This window comes from Schistocerca gregaria, chromosome 1 (genome assembly GCF_023897955.1).
Source record: "Schistocerca gregaria isolate iqSchGreg1 chromosome 1, iqSchGreg1.2, whole genome shotgun sequence".
Lineage (NCBI taxonomy): Eukaryota > Metazoa > Arthropoda > Insecta > Orthoptera > Acrididae > Schistocerca > Schistocerca gregaria.
This window is the reverse complement of record NC_064920.1, coordinates 539,805,747-539,828,256: the sequence shown is the minus strand read 5'-3', so window position 1 is coordinate 539,828,256 and position 22,510 is coordinate 539,805,747. Positions and strand designations below refer to the sequence as shown.

At 44.6% G+C, this 22,510-nt stretch overlaps 2 protein-coding genes across 2 annotated transcripts in view; one reads left to right on the top strand and one right to left on the bottom strand.

Moving 5' to 3' along the window:
* The window catches only part of LOC126355638 (serine/threonine-protein kinase S6KL), a 782,652-nt gene that overhangs the window by 207,899 nt on the left and 552,243 nt on the right, over nt 1–22,510 (top strand). The gene's annotated exons all lie outside the window — the stretch shown is intronic.
* Nucleotides 8,569–22,510, bottom strand: part of LOC126355630 (neurofilament heavy polypeptide) — a 29,118-nt gene continuing 15,176 nt past the window's right edge. The window contains exon 2 of the mRNA XM_050005997.1: nt 8,569–10,917. Coding sequence (XP_049861954.1) covers nt 9,537–10,916 — 1,380 coding nt within the window. The 5' untranslated portion in view covers nt 10,917 and the 3' untranslated portion in view covers nt 8,569–9,536. The remainder of the gene's footprint in view (nt 10,918–22,510) is intronic.

The window sequence follows — 22,510 nt, the reverse complement described above, 5'->3', positions numbered from 1 at the left end:
GCTGTACATATAAACAGAAAAAACAACGACAGCCGTTTGGAGCACGCCATACATATTTTATTAATAAATTCAGCTGAACGCATAAGAGCACCATCTGGCAAAATGAATCACACGAAAATTCCTCAGCCGTGTTACACGCGAGTGTATTCTTTTCATTTCGATATTAGCGCATGATAATACATCTAATGAGGCGTTAGCTAAATTCTTTTATGTGTCCGATGTCCGCACACTTCTCGGCTGCGTGACTGTTACGTAGTGACTCACTATCTGTGTAGCGAAGCGCAAGCGCCGCCTATTACTGTTAGTAACGACTAACATGTGCTGCACTGTACTCCGAGCAACATCGCCTCTCGTCGCGTCTGGATTCGTCATCGCTTCATCGCTCAGTAATCTGCACTCCAGAGTTAAATATTAATATTGGTAATGGCGTTAGGTATAACCACTTCCTCCCTGCGTGAGTGATATTTCTGATGATTTAAGAGAAGAGAGAAGGCCATGCAGAGAACAATTGTACCTGATAACAGATTATAGAGGCACATTATGATACAGTTGTTTTGATAATCTGTTATGCTTAGCCGACCGCGGTGGCCACGCGGTTTAGGCGCTGCAGTCCGGAACCGCGTGACTGCTACGGTCGCAGGTTCGAATCCTGCCTCGGGCATGGATGTGTGTGATGTCCTTAGGTTAGTTAGGTTTAAGTAGTTCTAAGTTCTAGGGGACTGATGACTTCAGATGTTAAGTCCCATAGTGCTCAGAGCCATTTGAACAATTTGTTATGCTTAGCTTTTCGCATCGTAGATTTGAGACAAAGGCGATAACAGATTATTTGTAAAATCGAGCTCTTGTGCTGCTGGAAGGAATCCATTTTTTTTAAAAAAAAAAAAAAAGTTCAAATGGCTCTGAGCACTATGCGACTTAATTTCTGAGGTCATCAGTCGCCTAGAACTTAGAACTAATTAAACCTAACTAACCTAAGGACATCACACACACCCATGCCCGAAGCTGGATTCGAACCTGCGACCATAGCGGTCGCTCGGCTCCAGACTGTAGCACCCAGAACCGTAGCGGTCGCGCAGTTCAAGACTGAAGCGCCTAGAACCGCTCGGCCACAAAGGCCGGCAAGGAAGAGAGAGAAGGCCTTAGGTCACTTAAAATCTGCATCTAAGGAACTTACAAACTTCCTCTTACTTTGCAGAAATTAGGCTCATGTCTATTCGTATAGTCTGTATGATTGTCAGATCGAAGTCAGCACCATCATGTCTTTCAGAGTCACCGTTGTTTCATATGCCAGCAAAATATGCATATACAAGGGCTGTTCAATAAAGAATGGTCATAGTTTTTTTATGGTCATAATTTATCGTGATAAAATTGAATCTTATTGTATTCTGTTTGCTTAATGTGCAGCAAACACGCAGTGATAGTTTCATTGTAGGGACTGCCGGTTCCCGCCTGTGAGAGGCAGGCAAGGTCAGACATGTTCAGAATCGCCTACGGCTGCAATGGAGGTAACACGCGAGGAACAATATGCGGCTTTGAAATTCTGATTTCATCTCAACAACTCGTCAGCTGAGACCTAAGTAATGTTACAGGATGCCTATAGAGAGTCTGTTCTTCCCTACAGCACAGCTCTAAAGTGGTTTAAAATGTTTAAAGAGGGGAGACATTCGATTTCTGCTCTTTACTGCTCTTACTAAAGAAAACATCAACACTGTTGCTGTAATTGTGAGCGAGGATCAACGAATTACCTTAAGATCACTTTCTGAAATAATGAACATTTAATTGGATACCACCCACTCGTTGGTGGCAGAAAAATTACACATGACACGTGCTTGTGCGCGATGGGTTCCAAGGCTGTTGATTCCCGAACGAAAGGACATTCCGTCTCGCGGTTCTAGGCGCGCAGTCTGGAACCGTTCGACTGCTACGGTCGCAGGTTCGAATCCTGCCTCGGGCATGGATGTGTGTGATGTCCTTAGGTTAGTTAGGTTTAAGTAGTTCTAAGTTCTAGGGGACTGATGACCACAGCAGTTGAGTCCCATAGTGCTCAGAGCCATTTGAACCATTTTTTTTGAAAGGACATTCGTGTGCAGGTCTGCATGCAGTTAATGTTGATGTTAGAAGAAGATGCAGAGTTTCTTTCAAATTTAATCACTGCTAATGAAACTTGGCTACATCATTTTGATCCTGAGAGCAAACAGCAAAGCTCAGTGTGGAAATCACCTTCATCACCAATCCCCAAAAAGGCAAAAGTAGTTGCTTCTGCTGGGAAAGTTATGGTCATCTCATTCTTTGATATTCATGGAATGGTTTAGAACATATTGTACCTACACACACATCAGTAACTGGTTAGTACTAAAGGGATGTCCTCAAAATATTGCAGGTCCATATCAGGCGCAAAAGACCTCATTTCTGTGAAACAGGCTGGATGTTGCACCACGATAACGCGCGGCCGTATGTTGCCAGTGTCATTGCTGAATATCTTGCAAAAATTATCGTGACGTGCATCCCTCACACTCCCCCTGTAGTCCGGGTTTAGCCCTCGTGGGAGGCATTATCAGTCGCCAGAAGCGGTGGTGAAGGTTGCGGAGGCGATTTTGAAGGACCTTCTCAAAAAATGGTTTCCAGCATGTATTTGAAGACTGGCAGAAACGCTGGAATAAGTGCACCGCATTCATGGGAGACTTCTTTGAGAAGGACCATCAAAATTATGAGGATGAGTAAAGGTATGTTCTCAAAAAGAAATTGTGATCATTCCTTACTGAACAGCCCTATTTTTGGGAAACGCGCCACATATTCGTTTATATTGTAAAAATAACAACCGACATCTCGTTTTCCGCATATCATAAGCAATAGAAAATAAGTCTGAGGACCCGAACTCAGATGCAGAAACGTATATTACTTTAGAGATAAAAAGACCTGTACTCATTATACATTATTATTGACCTTTATAGTTGAATACTTGTGTCTGCTCGATGAAATATTGATGTCAGCATTAACTGCAGATTGATATTCTTTTGGTACGAGGTTACGTGCGAGGAACTTTCAAGATATATCGAAGTTAAATTATATGGGAGTGACGGAAGAGAAAACTAAGAGAGACTTGTCTCATCTGCGTACCTTTTCGACTCCTGTTATTTGATTGTTAACGGGTCCATCCGCAGAAACGAAAAAATGCAAATAACTTTAGTGAAGGCTTTGTAGATTCAAATATTATGCTTCTGTAGCTGTCTCTCTATTTTGGAGATAAATCCATATCAATGCCCGTTATAATATTCTCAGTACTTTGTGTGCGAAGTTTTCATTTTAGGTACGTTTCCTTTACTTCACATGATATTAGCTCCATACGGTCGTATATTGATTATTTATTGATAGAAAATCATGTCTCTCACCATTTTACAACTGTATCAGTATCTGTTCACTCACTTGTTGTTCCTTTTCTTATCCAATTACATTACAGTAATTTTACGTTTATTATTATTCTCACTTCGAATTCGTTGTCAGTTACTAATTTTTTCTAATTGTTAGTTACCAGAAGGCAAGTAATATCGTGGTAAATAAACGTCATAGTTGCCATGAAAAACACTGTGTGAAAACGTCATAGGTGACATGAAAAACACTATGTGAATCGCTGATGAAAGACTGTACGGCATTCTATTTTGATTATTAAAGATATGTATATAGTAGCGTATTGCGATGTCCTTATTACTTATGTAGATGGTATATGCATAAAATCCTCAACGCGAATTATATGGTTGTCGTGTAGTTACATTTTTAAAGCTACAGCAACATAACTTCTTACCTTCCCATTAAAGCATACGTTTACAGGTTGTACGCCTGCACCATAGGCGAATGTAACCCTACTTCGGTGAGTTTGCTCTTCCCTTAGTCATTGCTCGTCTTACTAATTACACAACTGTCGAAACGTAACTGAAAAGATTCTTTTTTCTTAGTTCCGGAAGTTCTACTTATCCATCTGTTTCTTTCTGACGCCAGTTGTGATTCTGATCTGTCGCTCATTATTCTTCAAATCTTTGAAATAGCCCCAATACAACCTTAGATAATTTGCTGTTCACCGTGGGAGTGATTATTATTTATAATATTCATTTGCATACTTCGTGGATGTATCTAGGTTACGCCATTTCCGTGCGACAAATGCCAGTGCAGCTGACAGTACAGCTTCTGCACACCTCTAACTTTTTTTTGTTTGTTTCATCATTGAAGGACCAGTACGTAACTAAAAGCAGGCCTTTCTTTCAGATAGCAAGCAAAGTCATTTTTTTTAACTTCGCTGTAGTATACTTTTTTCTTTAGTCGCTCTTGTGATTATTTTCAAGCCATCATCTTTGAGAGCCGACATGTGCTCTTGTCATGCGGTTGTATACAATTTTCTACTTACTGGTCGTTTATGAAGCTCTTTAGTGTGTATGAACGTACTTTACACTTCTGTCTTTCGCCACTGTTGTGATTGTATATTCCTCCATCTCGAACTATTACTTTGGGGTTTCACTATTTGTTTTATTTGTTTTATTGGCAGGGACTATGGTAGTTAATGTATATGGTATAATTTCTCAGGTTTTGTTTCCTATCCCGAAGGGTAGGGCAGGTTGTTTGAGGTTCGACTTATTGTAGAACAGTTATTTCCAGCCAACCCTCAGCAAATTTTGAGTGGTGCAGAGCGTGTTTCCAGTTTAAAATATATGAGCGGCGTAAACAAGTTCCGTAGATTGTGTGTCCTCATGATTGTTTGGATGACACGCAACACAGCTGGTACCTACGGCATGTCACTAAGCCTTCGTGGGAGGTCGTAACCGCTCACGTCTTTTCATGCCAAAATAGCAAATCTTATTTACTTTGCGACTGCTGTACCTCGCAAGCAAGAAGTTGGGTTCAGTCAAATAGTTTTACGAGCATTTTATTAAACCGTAGTACAGCGGAGTGTACCGGCTCTGTACCGGCTCCCAACTAGAACTCAATATGGACAGTGTTTGACTTGTTTGTATTTCCGCGTACGAAAATTCGCTAATCCAGAAACATAATCCTCAAACTTCCGCCTCGAACAACGACTTCTCTTCAGGCCTCAAGTAACTCAGAATTTTGTGTACTGTGCCATAGTTCTTTACGAGAAATGTTCCATAGAACTTCAAAACGTCTGCTTTACCATACTAGTAAGACGTTTTCATTCAGTGTGACTTATTGCGCGGACATACGTTTCCAGCGGCTCCCAGCAGACATTTCTGATTTCAGACGCTACGAAAATGCTACGGAGTTTCATCGATCTCCGGAACTGCGTATACAAAAACAGCACCAAGATGCAGATTCTAAGCTACACTGTCATTGTTGGTATCACGAAATTGTATGAAATGCAGGACAAGTGAATTCGACTTGGCGTGCGACGCAAGCCGTCTATCTCGAAACAAAAACTGATTTGCATGTGTTAGGTGCTCGTAACCTTTATGCATCTAGAAAATTTCTTTTTTGTTTCTCTCTTAACTGTTTTTCTTACTATGTTATTGATTTGTAAAGAACTTCCATGATATTTTTCAAATCCTTTAGCTTCAGTTTGCTTCTCCCCAGATCGCGTAACCTGGGGTTTCGCCTATTTCATCCACTGACGTTCCACTTCTTGGATCAAGAATGAGTTGTGAATAGCTTATTTATATGTATTTTTTGCAGCAGAGCAGTGTCAAACTGTTGTCTAACGCGTGAAACCTTCTCCCTGGTGCATTTTATCCTTTGCTTAGTTTGTTATCTTTGTACTTGAAATGCTCACGTTACGAAATGCAGTAAATACTCTGTGTGGATTTCCTAATTCGTATTTCGACTGCAGTATCTTTTTTCAAAATTCTTCATAACACGTCACATCTTGGAACTCCGTAGTTGTTTATTGTTTAACAATAACTTTGTAATCCGGAAACTGGTTAACTGGATAACCTGGAAAAGGAAATACTGCAGACATTCATATTTTGTGTTTTTCGTTAATGAAAAGGGAAATCTAAACGGAGACCCACGTGAAGCTGTAGCCGATGAGTAAAATTGTGTTTGTGGGAAAATGCTTTTAATTATTAGATTTTTTTAATTATCAGTGTCAGTATCAGTGTGAGAGATAATTTACATTCCGCTGGTACGATGAGATGTCGTTGGCGCCGTGCTTTATAGGAGTTTTTGATGAATAATTTAGTCGCACTCTGCTGCCTGGAGCAGTAGAAAGAAGAGAGGCCGACATAGTGCAGGCGAGCACAGCCAGCAAGTGTGATCTGCCTGCGCCGTCAATGGTACCCAGTAAGTGAGGATAGTGCCGGTTGTTATTCAATTTAGGAAATGGGGCGTACTCAGGAAGAAAGGAATGGCGCAAGTGTCCTGATTGGACAATTACGCAGCTGTCGCATGAGCGGCAAGTGATTTGAATGGAGCTCGCTGTGCGGCTGCCGAGAGTTGCATCACGTGTCTTCCCGTCGTCGCTGTCCTCCGCTGTGGCGGCCGGCGTACTGTAAACTCGTATGCTTCAAGGTACGAGGCAACGTCTAATAGGCGGAGGACCAAGTCAAAAAATAAATAAGGATCTGTTGAAGTCTTCTAGGGCAGGATGGCAAACTTGAGCAGAATCTTCTGTGTAACTTCGACTTGATGTGGAACGTGTATTGCATGTTGCATTTCATTGCTGGAAAGGAGTAAACTACAAAAATGAGAAATTCGCATAGGTCGCGCTCAAACAGAGTTGATGGCCCTCTGAACAGGTCTTAGGTCATTAAGTGAAATACTTCTCATCATTATTGTTCACGATAACTAGCGTAATGCAGCAAGCATCTCTAGGCGCGTATTACTTTGATTAACCTAGAGAAAGCATGTGATAGTGTACCCACCAACTATCGTCGGGAAATTTTGAAAGAGAGAGAGTTGGATAAAAGATTGCTAAAGGTTGTTATGAAATTGTGAGAAAATAACACAGTTGGACAGAAGAATTGGCCGGCCGGAGTGGCCGTGCGGTTCTGGGCGCTACAGGATGGAACCGAGCGACCGCTACGGTCGCAGTTTCGAATCCTGCCTCGGGCATGGATGTGTGTGTGATGTTCTTAGGTTAGTTTCGTTTAAGTAAGTCGCATAGTGCTCAGAGCCATTTGAACGATTTGAACAGAAGAATTGTATCTTGGAGCGATACTTCTGGCTTGGCGCAGAAAATGCTAGGTTATGGGAGTGATACTAGGGGACAGCAAAATAATTAGCCTATATTTTGCAGATGACCAGTTTGTACTAGCAGAAAATGAGGATGACCTCAGCTATATGATAAAAAGCTGAAAGAGGAATACAGTAAGGCTAGCCTGAAGGTGAACATGAAGAAGTGTGAGTACTTGGCTGTTGGAACGGAAAAAGTGAATAATTTGGTGAAAGATGGAGAAGTAATTGTAAGTGTAGATAAGGCAGACTATCTTGGGGTATTATTTAATAAACAGGGCACAAGCAATGATGAAAAAGCTAGTAGGATTAATAAATGACGAACTGTAACAAGGGCAGTGGTCTCTGTTCTGTGGAACAAAAAGCCGGCCGCGGTGGTCTCGCGGTTCTAGGCGCGCAGTCCGGAACCGTGCGACTGCTACGGTCGCAGGTTCGAATCCTGCCTTGGGCATGGATGTGTGTGATGTCCTTAGGTTAGTTAGGTTTAAGTAGTCCTAAGTTCTAGGGGACTAATGACCACAGCAGTTGAGTCCCATAGTGCTCAGAGCCATTTGGACCATTTGGAACAAAAAGATAAGGACAACGAAGAAGATAATGTATAAGACTATAGTCCAGATTTTAGTTTTGTACGCAGCAGAAGCATGGGACAATAGCAAGTGGCGACATCCAACAAAAACAGCTGATGGGGTTCGAGTATGTGAACAGGATGAATGACGTCATGATATCAAATAGGTTACTACGATGGATACTATCCTAGAGGAAGAAAAGGAACCATAAGTTGCATAATTGATAACATGTCTAGACTACATCTGTTACAAAATTTGAAACACATAATAATACTACTTATATTATATTCCATTATCAATATTACGACTAAAGATGGTAATCCAGTTGATTCTTAGACATATAGAACTCATTAGCCACAATGAGAAATTCTCATAGACCGAATCCAAATAGAAATTTTGTTCTCTCGAATGGACCTTATGTGTAAAGTGATCTACCTATCACCCCTGTTGCTGACGATAAGATGCATTCTTATTGTATTTTTAGACTATCGTACATCAAATTCGTGATATAAGAAGAGAACCTATGGCAACCTTAATCATTTTTAATGAAGTTGCTGTAGCTCTTCTCGTGCGCCTGCTACTGCTGAAATACAGAATTATTAGTGACCAAGCGTTATCGCCGTTACTAACCAAAAATATATTGGTCACAAGGAAAACTGAGTGTATTTAGAAGCAAGAACTTTGCCTCTCACCTTTAAAAAAGATATATCTGTTTTTGGAATACTAAAAGAATCATTATGAATGAAAAAAGCGTGTGTGAAGACAAGAGTAAAGTGTTTTATCTTTATGTCTGCAGATTAATGTACATGATACAAAGTAACGAACTATGAGATCTTTGTATAAAATAGATTTTATTGTAAGCTTTTTTAAATACAGACACACTACATTACATGCAACTGATAACGGAGTGCTGAACATAACTGTTTAATTGTATTTGTAACAGTATACGATGAAAAATGAGGCAAATTTTATTGCCTTTCTGTACGATATGTTGCATTCGATAACATCCATACACACACACTTGTAAACTATTTGCTTGTATAGACAGTTCGCTCGGGTACTGTCCACAATTTCACTCAGTCACTGTATCATTAATTTACTTTTTCTAAACTAGGATGAAATGGAGTAATCCAACAGATCAGGTATGCTGCCATGTGGTGTATTACTACTGTTACAGTACTTGATGGCTCATAGCCACAGTAACTTTCATGTTTTTCACGACTTTCTTGACAACATCGCGTGTGATCTGGCGAGTATAATTTAGCATTTATCGTAAATGCTATCGATTTGACTCGCCAGAAATAACTGAAGTGAGTATTTATGTTTATTTTGTGTACGGTGTTTGTCAAGAAGGCATGAAATCGTTAAGCTCAAGTTTCACACGAAGGTTTTAATTTAATGCAGAATGTCTTAAGGAGTAGTTTTGTATTGTTGAAGGGAAAATCAGTTATTTTCTTGTAAAGACTCAGTCGTGACAGGCAAGTAGATGACAAGTTGATTACAGGAAGCTCCTGTTAGCAAGTACTTGGATTACGATTTAATGCAAAGTACATACTCTTTTCTGAGTGGGACACAGCCACTCGGATATTGCCATTCGTGTGAAACGAGTCGAGGGTAGAAGAGTTCAGGGCGAAGAGAGAGTCCCCATATCCCACATGCCAGGTAACTCCTGTCGCTGAAGGGGCTGTCTGCGAGACAGAGCTAGGAGAACGTTTGCCGACTTGACGCTGCCGCGGAAGGAGTTACGTTGCCGGCAGATGGACAGTGCAGGAGCGCTCGCGCGGGCGCCCGCGGGCCGCGTTATGAGCTCGCCGCAGCCTCCGCAGGCTTCTGCTCCTCCTCCTTCGCCGGGTTCTCCTCTGCCTTGGCGGGCGCCTCGTTCGTCGGCTGCTCCTCCGCCTTCTTCTCCTCCTCGGGCTTCTTCTCCTCCTCCTCCTTCTTAACCTCGTCAGTCTTTTCTTCCGGCTTCTTCTCCTCCTCGGGCTTCTCCTCTGCCTTCTTCTCCGGCTCCTCCGCCGGCTGCGCCTTCACCGCGCTCTGCGTCTCCTCCGCCTTCTTTTCCTCCGCTTCCGCCTTGACGGGTTCCACCGCTGTCGGCTCTGCTGCGGCCACTTCGGGCTTGGCGTCGGCGGCGACTTCGGTACTGACGGGAGCTTCGGGCGCCACTTCCTTGCTCTCTTCCTTGCTCTCTTCCTTGCTCTCTTCCTCCTCAGACTTTCCCTTCTTGTCGTCCTTCTTGTTGTCCGTAGGCTTCTTGTCCTTCTTCTCCTCCGCGGCAATAGCTTCGCGCCTTCGGCGGGTGGTCGCGGCGGCAGCAGCGACAGCGGGAGCGTCGTTCTTGGCTTCTTCCTTGGGGGCGTCCTTAACGGCCATCTCTTCTTTCTTGGCTTCTTCCGGCTTCGCTGGCTCCTCCTCCTCCTTCTTCACCTCCTCTGGCTTCTTCTCCTCCTTGGCGGGCTCGGGCTCGGCGGCGGCGACGGCCGGCTCCGGCTTGGCGGGTTCTTCTGGCTTGGCAGGTTCGTCCGCTTTGGCAGCCTCCCCTTCGGGCTTCGGTGTGTCCTTCTCCTCGGTCTTGTCCGCAACAGCCTCCTCCGGCTTCTTCTCGTCCTCTGGCTTTGGCAGCTCTGCAGCCTTGACCGGCTCCGATGCCGCCTTGGCCGGCTCTTCTTCTGCCTTTGCGACGGTAACGGGCTTGTCACCCTCCGGCTTGGGCGATTCCTCCTTCTCGGGTTCCGCGACCTTGACGGCGTCCTCAGCTGGCGCGGGCTTGGGGTCCTCGGCGGGCTTGCTCTCCTCTGGCTTGGCTGCCTCCGCGGCGGGCTTCTCCACCGGCGCGGCTGCCGTCGCCTCCGCTTCGGGCTTGTCGGACTTGACCTCCGGCTTGGCGGCGTCAGCAGCAGCGGCCTCTACGGGCGCGGCGGCTGCAGCTGCTGGCTCGGCAGGGGCGGCCGGGACGGGAGCCTCAGCGGCTGCAACAGCTTTCGTAGTCTCCCCCACAGGTTCGGCTGCCGGCGTCTCGGTCTTGACGGGCGCGTCAGCTGACGCCTCCTTCTTGGTGTCGTCTGGAGCCACGGAGGAGTAGTCGGTGATGACCAGCGGCACGACTGGCCGCGGCGCCTCGTCCACGGGGAACGCCACACACGCGCACAGCACTGCCAGCGATACTACCAGCAGCTTCATTCTGCAACAAAACAATCACGTTAGCATCTCCCCTCATTCTACGAATAGAGGCACTTCATGAGCTGCTGCCACTTTCGTATTCGCATTTTCATTTACATCTACATCTGCACTCTGCAAGCTATCTTAACGCATGTGGCGGACTGTACGCTGTTTATTGTTTATCACCTCCCACCACTCCTCCTTTCCCCTTCCCTGCAACGTTCCATTCAAGAATTTTACACGGAAAAGACAACTCTTACGAATGATGTATAATAGGTCAAATCTCTGTAAATTTACCTTCGTAGTCTTTTCTGGACATGTGTGTAGGTTGAGGCAGTATCTTGGTCAAATGTTTATTTATATTTTTCTGCTGCAGGGGCCATTTATTTATTTTACATTTAAATTAATACACTCCACACATTTCTAGCATGTTTCGCTCATCGGTAGGCCTTTATGCATGCAGATATTTCTTGAAGATAAAATATCTTAGTTTAGATTAACCTAGAACTGCTTTTTTCACTTGTTCTGCTGCTGGGGTGGCTGTTGTGGTATTTGGGGGAGGGCAATGAGTGACGAGCAACCGATGTCCATTGTTGGTTTCTACTGGCTTGGAGCTGTGCCTCGTTGTTGTGGGTGATACCACAGCCTGTGCATGAAGCAAAAAGTTTTAGACAGCAGTTGTTATGGCATCAGCGTCGTTTGATACACTTTCTATATGTCAATTGCTCACTTGCAGTTGTGACGTTCCACAGCCTCACCTGTAACATTTGTGTGTTGGCAGAGCTGTTGTTCAACATTACGCTACTGCACTGCTTATTTTAACACTTTTTTCCTGATGTACTTCCACTGTAGAAACGTTTCCAGTGTGTACAGTGAAACGTCTGTGGAGAAGCGTTTTTACGGTGAACTACATTAAGAAAAAGTGTTAAACTAAGCAGTGCAGTGGTGTGATGTTGAAGAATGGCTCCGCCAATTCACTGACAATTAAGATAAAGCTTTGGGACGTCAGAATCGTAAATGAGCACTCGACATATAAAAAAGTATATCGCTCGATTATCATGCCACAACAAATAACAGAGAACTACCTGTTTCCTTCACAGGCAGTGGCGACCGTAGCAGCCGCGTGGACAACGACGAAGCATAGCTCAGCACCTGCTGATTTCTGGCCACCCACTGCGCTCCCCCTTCCCCCAAAAATACCCCAATAGCCACTCCAGCAGCAGAAAAATGAACAAAACATTTCTACGTTAATATAAAGTAAGAAATTTTAACTTTCAGTAACACCTGTACACATAAACGCCTGATGAAGAGCGAAACATGCTCGAAACGTGTTTCAATGTGTTAAATTGAACATAAAAAATAAATGCGACTGGTAGCAGGAAAATACAAATATTTATTTCACACAATTACGGTTCCTAAACCTAGCCAGCATGACCACAGTTAAATATGTAGGTTGACTCTTCTATCAACGTACGCTCTCGACATGGTAGCTCTAAAGCAAATTTTGGTGCGTAACGCCTCCCTCTTACTAAACGGTCCCGTAACGAAACGCGCTGTTGTTATTTGGATCTTTTCCGTTTCCTCTATCAATCCAGTCCAACCTGGTACAAGTCACTGACTGAGCAGAAATACTCAAGTGTCAGTCGAATGAGGTTGTCTAAAGCTACGTTGTTCATGTGATGGACTACAAGTTTAGAGAATTCTTCCAATTAATTTCAGTCTGGCTTCTGAGTTTCATGTGATTAGTTTGATGTGATTGTTTCATTTTGAATTGCTTTGTATTCTCATCCCGAGATATTTAACGGAGGTGACTGTTTGCAACGACTGTTTGGCAATAGTGTAACAGAGAACGATGGGTATTCCCCGCCTGTTTAAACTCAATACATCACATACGCGTATGTTGATGATCGATAGACAAGTCTTGCTTTGAGTGGTCTTTCTGCATTTCGCTAAAACTTTCAGTCGCTACGTCTTCTTGTGCGGAACAAGCACCACCCACAACAAGCCTCTTGGGTTTCCGACATTTCAGTTATATATTTTGTGCAGAATAATAGTCCTTTAAAATTTCACTAGGGTTCATCTGAAAGTACTTTTACGCCTGAAGATTCCTCTCCGTTAAGAATATGCTGTGTTCTAATGCTTTTAATTCTTTAATCCAGTCACAAAACCAAGTCTGATATTCCTTACGCGCGTACTTTTTTCATTAGGTAACGGTGTGTAACTGTGTCGGTGCCTTCCAGAAGTCAAGGAACTCTGGGCGCCAGTATCTACTGATTTGTGGTCCAGAGGCGCCCTAGAGAGCCGTGGGATACCGACCTGACTGTCGCCCGCTATACGGCCGGACAACCAGCAGTGATGGTCTGGGGTGCCAGTTCTTTTCATAGCAGGACTCTCTGGCTATCGTTCGCGGTATCGTTACAGCACAGCGGCACGTCGAAGATATTCTACGCCCCGTTGTTTTCCTTCATACGGAGCCATCCTGTTCTTACTTGTAGCAAGATAATGCTGAGAGTGTTATTGCTTGCCTTCGTGCTTGCCAAACCCTACGTCTGTTAAATAGGTCGCCGGATATCTCCCCAACTGAGAACGTTTGGATCATTATAGAGAAGGCCCTCGAACAATCTCAGGATTTTAACGATCTAACGCGCCCATTGGACAGAATTTGGCACGATATCCCACAGGAGGACGTAGAGCAATTGATAGGTAGTTGCCGGCCTCTGTGACCGAGCGGACCTAGGCGCTTTAGTCTGGAACCGCGCGACCACTACCATCGCAGGTTCGAATCCTGCCTCGGGCACGGATGTGTGTTATGTCCTTGGGTTAGTTAAGTTTAAGTAGTTCTAAGTCTAGGGGGCTGATGAGCTCAGATGTTAAGTCCCATAGCGCTCAGAGCCATTTGAATCATTTTTTATGGCTAGTTTATTCAACTGTTTGCATAGGGATCAGAGGTGGACCAACGCGTTATTAATTTGACCAGTTTATGAAGCCCTTTCTCTTGAATATATGAGCCAATTTTTCTGAAGCCGTCGTAGTTTGTTTGTCTGTACATGTATATCAGATCTTCCGATTTCCGTCCCATTCAGACAATTCTTTCGTGGTGTACCGGTTTTTATTGCCTTAGAGTATATTAATGACATAAACCTACTGAAGGACCGATATTTGATTGACTTTTTTGTTATATTATTGCTTCATGCTGTACAGATGTGTGCAGAGATGATGCGAGTCGTAGACGGCTGTTCTCTACAGAGTCCCACTCCCCACTCCCTACCCCTCTCGGGATCTATTATAGATAGGACGTCCATATGCGTCTTTTTTCAGCCGTTTAATTTATTCTAGTATTAACGTCAGTGTTTAAGTGCATGTGTATCACAATTTATTTTTATATTCTATTCATGCACAATCGATTTCAAGACTATGTAGAATCACGATGAGAAATCAAACCTCCCTCAAAAATTGAACGTTATGACTAGCACTTAAGTTTGTCTAGTAGAGCAGGGTACCGTAACGAACTCAGTGAGTTGTCAAGTCAAGCGTGCCGTATGTTACACAAGATGACACCTACGGGCAGCCCCAGGAATTATTTTGTAATAGAATTTTCTCATTTTGAGAAGACCGAAGGAGCGATCTGTTTACTTTCTAAAAACATGCCGCAGCCTCGATCACATAAATATTTGTGTATTTAAGACAATCGGTTTTCTACTGACTTCGCTGTGATCTTCAAGTCTTTAAAAAAAACCTTTTTTTTATGAAACGTGTTCATGTTACGTTGGATCTCACGCCAGTTCCTACGTAAAGTGAACACGTTTCGTAAGAAAAAGATTTTGAAGACTTGAAGGTGAGAGCAACATCTTTCGAAACTGGGTGGCTTAAATACACTCCAGGAAATGGAAAAAAGAACACATTGACACCGGTGTGTCAGACCCACCATACTTGCTCCGGACACTGCGAGAGGGCTGTACAAGCAATGATCACACGCACGGCACAGCGGACACACCAGGAACCGCGGTGTTGGCCGTCGAATGGCGCTAGCTGCGCAGCATTTGTGCACCGCCGCCGTCAGTGTCAGCCAGTTTGCCGTGGCATACGGAGCTCCATCGCAGTCTTTAACACTGGTAGCATGCCGCGACAGCGTGGACGTGAACCGTATGTGCAGTTGACGGACTTTGAGCGAGGGCGTATAGTGGGCATCCGGGAGGCCGGGTGGACGTACCGCCGAATTGCTCAACAAGTGGGGCGTGAGGTCTCCACAGTACATCGATGTTGTCGCCAGTGGTCGGCGGAAGGTGCACGTGCCCGTCAACCTGGGACCGGACCGCAGCGACGCACAGATGCACGCCAAGACCGTAGGATCCTACGCAGTGCCGTAGGGGCCCGCACCGCCACTTCCCAGCAAATTAGGGACACTGTTGCTCCTGGGGTATCGGCGAGGACCATTCGCAACCGCCTCCATGAAGCTGGGCTACGGTCCCGCACACCGTTAGGCCGTCTTCCGCTCACGCCCCAACATCGTGCAGCCCGCCTCCAGTGGTGTCGCGACAGGCGTGAATGGAGGGACGAATGGAGACGTGTCGTCTTCAGCGATGAGAGTCGCTTCTGCCTTGGTGCCAATGATGGTCGTATGCGTGTTTGGCGCCGTGCAGGTGAGCGCCACAATCAGGACTGCATACGACCGAGGCACACAGGGCCAACACCCGGCATCATGGTGTGGGGAGCGATCTCCTACACTGGTCGTATACCTCTGGTGATCGTCGATGGGACACTGAATAGTGCACGGTACATCCAAACCGTCATCGAACCCATCGTTCTACCATTCCTAGACCGGCAAGGGAACTTGCTGTTCCAACAGGACAATGCACGTCCGCATGTATCCCGTGCCACCCAACGTGCTCTAGAAGGTGTAAGTCAACTACCCTGGCCAGCAAGATCTCCGGATCTGTCCCCCATTGAGCATGTTTGGGACTGTATGAAGCGTCGTCTCAAGCGGTCTGCACGTCGAGCACGAACGCTGGTCCAACTGAGGCGCCAGGTGGAAATGGCATGGCAAGCCGTTCCACAGGACTACATCCAGCATCTCTACGATCGTCTCCATGGGAGAATAGCAGCCTGCATTGCTGCGAAAGGTGGATATACCCTGTACTAGTGCCGACATTGTGCATGCTCTGTTGCCTGTGTCTATGTGCCTGCGGTTCTGTCAGTGTGATCATGTGATGTATCTGACCCCAGGAATGTGTCAATAAAGTTTCCCCTTCCTGGGACAATGAATTCACGGTGTTCTTATTTCTATTTCCAGGAGTGTACGTACAGAAATATTTATGCGATCTAATCTGTCGAATGTTTTTAGCAATTACTTTTTACGTATCCAATAAAGAGAAGTCGGTATTTGCATAACTAGTTATTAACTAAACAGAGCGGTCGTTGTAAAGTACATTACAACATTTTTGCTGTTGGAATGTACAGTCGATGCGGCTGTTGTATCGTTAATTGACATTGTGACCCATCCACGTCTCCGACGTGTCTTTAATTCTCGCTCGCTGCCGTTAATCCGCCTTCGCACGGTCCAGACTGCGGTGTAAATGTGCGGAGGAAACAAAGCGCGCGCCCCTGTAAGAGGACAGGGTAATAAGCGAGGCGGCAGGGCGCGCCGGGCCCGCGGCCAGCTGAGCTCGCCCACGCGGCGCGGCTGGCGCTTCCCACTCCGAGCGGCGCCGCGCCCACGGCCGTAGAGAGCGGGTGTGCGGCAGCGGAAACGGCGCCGCGCAGCGCAGCAGAGCACCACATTGTCAGCGCCGCGTCACAAAGAGGCGCTGTCGTATGGCCCACCAGTCTCAACACACTGATCCCTCTCTCTCCCTTCTTCGGTACGTTTCCTGACTGCGCTTATTGGTCATCACATAGGTGCTCCTGTGGACCAGCGACGGAAGAGTCCAAGCTAGCAGGAACACAACACGTATATTTTTCTTCTTCTTTTTAACGAGTTTGGGAAGGGGATCAGTCTTCCGATTAGTCTGAAGCGTCCCGCCATTTCCTTCTCCCCTTTGCCAATCTCTTCGTCTTACAACTTCTTCATCTATTTGACAATATTACAAAAAGAGTAGTTCCTACTTATCGTATAGTGGAGATGCTGAGTCGCAAATAGGCACAACAAAAAGACTGTCAAACAAGCAAGCTTTAGGCCAAAAAATCCCTCACTGGAATTAGACAACACACACACACACACACACACACACACACACACGACCACACTCTCTCGGTGCTGAGGCCATTCTGGCCTCGGTAGCCAGAGGCTGCGGTAGTGCGTGTGAGTTGTTTTTGTGAGTGGTGTGTATGTCGCCTAATTCCAGTGAGGGCCTTTTTGGCCTAAAGCTTGCTTGTTTGACAGTCTTTGTGTTGTGCCTATTTGCGACTCAGCATCTCCGCTACACCCTGAATAGCAACTACCCTTTGCACAATACTGTCCTTATGCCATCCTATTCCGATATCTGTTCCGTTCCATAAATATTCTAGCACAGTTGAAGTCATTCTCTGATGCCTTAACACGTCTCATATCATCCTGTCCCCGCTTCTATTTACTGTTTTCATATACACTTTTCTTGTTTCTTCCATAGTTCTGGAATTTGGGTATTCTTAGCTGTTAAAAATTTGGATGTATAAAATAAAGGCTACTCTCTTACCATTTTTTCTCCATTCAAGTGTTAATTCTATTTTATTGCTTTCCAAATCACGGCAAATACAAAATACAAACAATAAACCCAATTCAATAAATGTATCCTTCCCTACCGATTCTGTGGATAACCCACCAGTTACGTATTCGTTCACTTAATTTTCAGAAACCTTCTGCGACACTAAATTGCAAAATCTTCGATTCACTTATTTTACTGTCTTTCGTTCACTTCCGTACAATGCTGTGCTTTGGATGTACATTCACAGGAATTTCGTCCTCAAATAAAAAAAAAGTGTTTGAATACTAGTAGACTTTCTTTGGTGGGATTATCCTTTTCCCCGCCCCACTCTGCTTCTCGTGTCCTCCTTACTTCGTCAGGCATGCGATACTTTACTTGCAAGGTAGCAGAAATCGTCCATATCAAACCGTACTCGATCGAAAGTCTGAAATGTTGGACGCCGTAGCGCAGTTTCATGTAACTGAAGAATTTCTGGAGGTGCGTCGGAACTTAGCTAAAGCACATCCTTGCTAACCTGTTACAGTCGTAGTCCTCCTTTCGTGAGATTCCTGTGGAATAGACGTCTAATCGTAACGGGGATGATAAATCATAGCTGATTATCAGTAGGAGGAATCGGTCTCAGCAGTCAGTTACGGAATCCATGACACCACACAGCCGATAGCATCCGGTTACAGCCGAACTGTGCTGGCGACGATGCTTGAGTATTGTCTACAGCTAGAAAGAGATGTTATATAGTTGGTTAACCCGTACCATTTTCAGATTTCATAGTGGAAGTTGACCTGATATGTACTGTAGTTCATTAGAGTGAAGGAAAAGTAATACACAGTGTTTGACTCTGAAGGTCAAAATCGTTATCATAAATTGAGTTCTTCGAAATAAGGAACCATTGGTCGGAAATAAAATTTTCTGCCTGGTGAAACATTGAGTGAGTAAAGCGTGTGAGGCACATTTTTATTTCATCGGCGCATCGACATCGGTGCCACTAGGTAGAAAACTATACTCGATTATCTGTATAGTTCCAGAAGATGGGGCACAACTCGTAACAGGGTATTAGAGAAAATCAAATGTGTGTGAAATCTAATGGGATTTAACTGCTAAGGTCACACTACTTAACCTAAATTATTCTAAGGACAAACACACACTCATGCCCGAGGGAGGACTCGAACCTCGCCGGGACCATCCGCACAGTCCATGACTGCAGCGCTATAGACCGCTCGGCTAATCCCGCGCTGCAGGGTTTTAGAGATACACATTAATGTATTGGGCAGCAAGATGTAGCGCTCGAAAAGGTGAAAGAATGTGCAGACAAAAGTACCACAAGAAGAGGAAAACATCCTAATTTGGAGAAATTTATCGCCGTGAATTGAGACTTACGAGAAATTGCGTGACTCAAGCTGCAAAGTGCGTGACTCAAGCTGCAAAGTGTTTCCCAAGATATCGCCACAAAATTATTTGCTCAGCAGAATTTGAGGAGCTAGTGTTGAATAGCGTGGTAGAAGTTTCGTCAATAAGCACTTATGAATATGCCTGTAAAATGCACGGTTTCCGGAATACAGTGTGGAGAGTGCTGGTCGCGCTTTAGTTACACTCCTTTAATATACAGCATGTGGATTCAACGACACCAACTGATTTTGAACCCAGAGTTAAGTTCCATAAGTGAATGATGCAATTAATTCGTTGAGACAGACGTTCGTCACTTTGAACCATACCTACCATATTATCCATTTTTAACCATCAGTTCCTTATGTTCGAGTACTCCGTTTAGGACTGTCTAGCAGCTGTTTCCAAGCGGTGATCTGGTAGAACACATGCCATATCTTGCTTTGTTTTGCTATAAGGCGAAAGTTAAATCTGTCATAGAAACAGCCCATTTGGCGGGATAAATTTCTTTGTTCCTCTCACGAGTTATCGTTTACTGCAGACAGGCATATTTTATGACGGGTTCCACAGTATTATGTGGCTCCAGTAGAAAATATAAGTGTAGCCATATATACCGGTACCTCATTCAGTAATATTAAGATGTGTATGACCGAAAGGTACGACTAAATCAAGCGCGCCAAGTGACAAGATTAGTATCCACCTTCATGTTTAATCACATTGTAAAAGGTTTATCAACATTTCTAAGGACTCTTTTAAGTCAGTTGCTCACTTACAGTGTGTGGGCAAGCTATGCTAGTTGCTTTTGGCACTTCTTAGTCTTCAGTACCAAATTTTCTGGTATTCATAAAGTGAAGGAAAAGGAAACAACTTTAAATGTACTTGAAGGCAGTGCGAACTGTGTGCGGTAGACACCGTACCGAGCGTTCATTTATCTCGTTGCTGACTACCAGCGGCCTGAACTCTCATTCGGGTGGTTTCTGACTCATTTCTTTCGGTTTCTGCACGGCGGTATATTCGTTAATTTTGAACTTTAATCAATATGCTGCAGCGTTGTCTGACTTGAAGTGTAACACATTACCCCAAATGCTATAGTTATTAATGATACCACCATCAGGTATAAGCGCAGTTTGCTGTGACGAAGAGTCAGAACAAAGTGAGGAAGCCGTATTCAACTCCAATACGCCGTCGTCATGAAGATCATTAGAAACGGAAAACTATTTGGGGTGACAGGGATGGGAATGGAAATGGACACGCTTGGCTTTGATGAAGAAACATGCTGACGCTATCCAGAAGTAATTAAGAAAAATCGTTGCGTTGGGTGAGCGGACTTATGCCCCGTTTCATGTCTCCCTGAATGCTGTGTGTCGGCATCCGTGCCATGTCGTTTGGTGAGACGTGGGGTACACTGGCAGCTCTCAGCGATCGACAAGGCTTTTTATTGAACACCTGATGCCGTTCGGGGATATAAACATTTTCGTGTTTCATGACAGCACAATTTCGTTTACATCCAGCAGTAACACACGCCAGAAAGCACAACTGCTTAATACAACGTACTTGTTTTTCACCTCAATATCGAAAATAATTTTTTTAATGTTGTGTGAACTATGTCAACCTAGCGAAAGAGAAATATTGTTATTTCTTGTTGTAAAAGGCAAAGGGTATATTAGCCTTTTATCTGACACTGAAGAATTTAGAAGTAAAGCCATAAACTGTGTTTCATTATAACTATACACAAATTACGTGGATCGAGGGTATTTCATGTAACGATGTCCATCAATCTTTTTGTTGAGGCTCTCTTATGTCCTGTGCCGGCCGGGGTGACCGAGCGGTTCTAGGCGCTACAGTCTGGAACCGCGCGACAACTACGGTCGCAGGATCGAATCCTGCCTCGGGCATGGATGTGTGTGATATACGTAGGTTAGTTAGGTTTAAGTAGTTCTGAGTTCTAGGGGACTGATGACCTCAGAAGTTAAGTCCCATATTGCTCAGAGCCGTTTGAACCATTTTATCTCCTGTATTTGAAGCACAAAGCGAGCGAGGTAGCGTAGTGGTCAAGACATTGGACTCACATGCGAAAAGACTAATTTTTAAAACACCTCTGGCTATCGAGTTTCAGATTTTATGTGGTTTCCCTAAATTGGTAAAGGCATATGTCGGGAAAGGTGCCTGGAAAATGACGCGGCCCATTTCGTTCCCTATTGTTTTCCTTCCCAAACTTGGGCTTCATCTCTAATAACCTCGCCGTCGACGGGGACGTTAAACCCTCATCTCGCTTTCCCTTCTTTTGAAAAACAGTAAGACCAAAACCCCCTGATGTTGAGAGATATTTCCTTATTACATAGCTATTTGTCCTTGCTTACACGTACGTCACAGTGTTGGAAGTATCATGTAAGCGACATTACTTTACTGTGTCCCATTAGTGCAGCTGAAGGCTGAAGTCTATCGGTGTCTTGATCTACCTCGCAAGGGCGCTTTCCCCAGTGTTATTTTTCCCGCCGACGTCCTCGGGGTAGGTTCCCATGTTTGTCCGCTTCCAGCTGGCGAGCGAACGGTAGCATACACGCACCGAGGCTGCTGGCGGGTCTTCCTGCGGCGCGGCAATTAAGCGACCTTTCACTGACTTGACATTTGCAGATGAGGACGCGGATGTCGCTGCGCTGGGTTTCGAAACTCCGTAGCAAGCTTCACTCTGTCACGCAGCCCTCCCAGCGAGTGAGGCAGCTGTGCTGCATCTTGTTGACTGACCTGTTTTGAATGAGGTCAACATTTGTCATTGCGAGATAAAAATGACATTTTACACCACGCTTCTGCACAAGTATCTTTTCCAGAAAGGCCACCGGTCTCCTAGGAACGCATTTAATGTCATTTTGATTGCAGAGGAGGCCTGTAACTGAGGTTAAACGAAGCATATTCGACTCTTTAGCTGAAAAAAGTTACGACTTGTCTATCTCTGTTTATGGTACCTGGCGCAGAAAATAAAGTGTTCAGGGAATGTCTCCTCGACAGATTTGTCGTAGACTGTCAGAGGAACCGGCTCTTACCATGTTGTTGTTGTGGTCTTCAGTCCCTAGACTGGTTTTGATGCAGCTCTCCATGCTACTCTATCCTGTGCAAGCTTCTTCATTTACAGTACTTACTGCAACCTACATCCTTCTGAATCTGCTTAGTGTATTCATCTCTTGATCTCCCTCTACGATTTTTACCCTCCACGCTGCCCTCCAATGCCAAATTCGTGATCCCTTGATGCCTCAGAATATGTTCTACCACCGATCCCTTCTTCTTGTCAAGTTGTGCCACAAACTCCTCTTCTCCCCAATTCTATTCAATACCTCCTCATTAGTTATGTGATCTACCCATCTAATCTTCAGCATTCTTTTGTAGCACCACATTTCGAAAGCTTCTATTCTCTTCTTGTCCAAACTATCTATCGTCCATGTTTCACTTCCATACATGGCTACACTCCATACAAATACTCTTAGAAACGACTTCCTGGCACTTAAATCTATACTCGATGTTAACAGATTTCTCTTCGTCAGAAACGCTTTCCTTCCCATT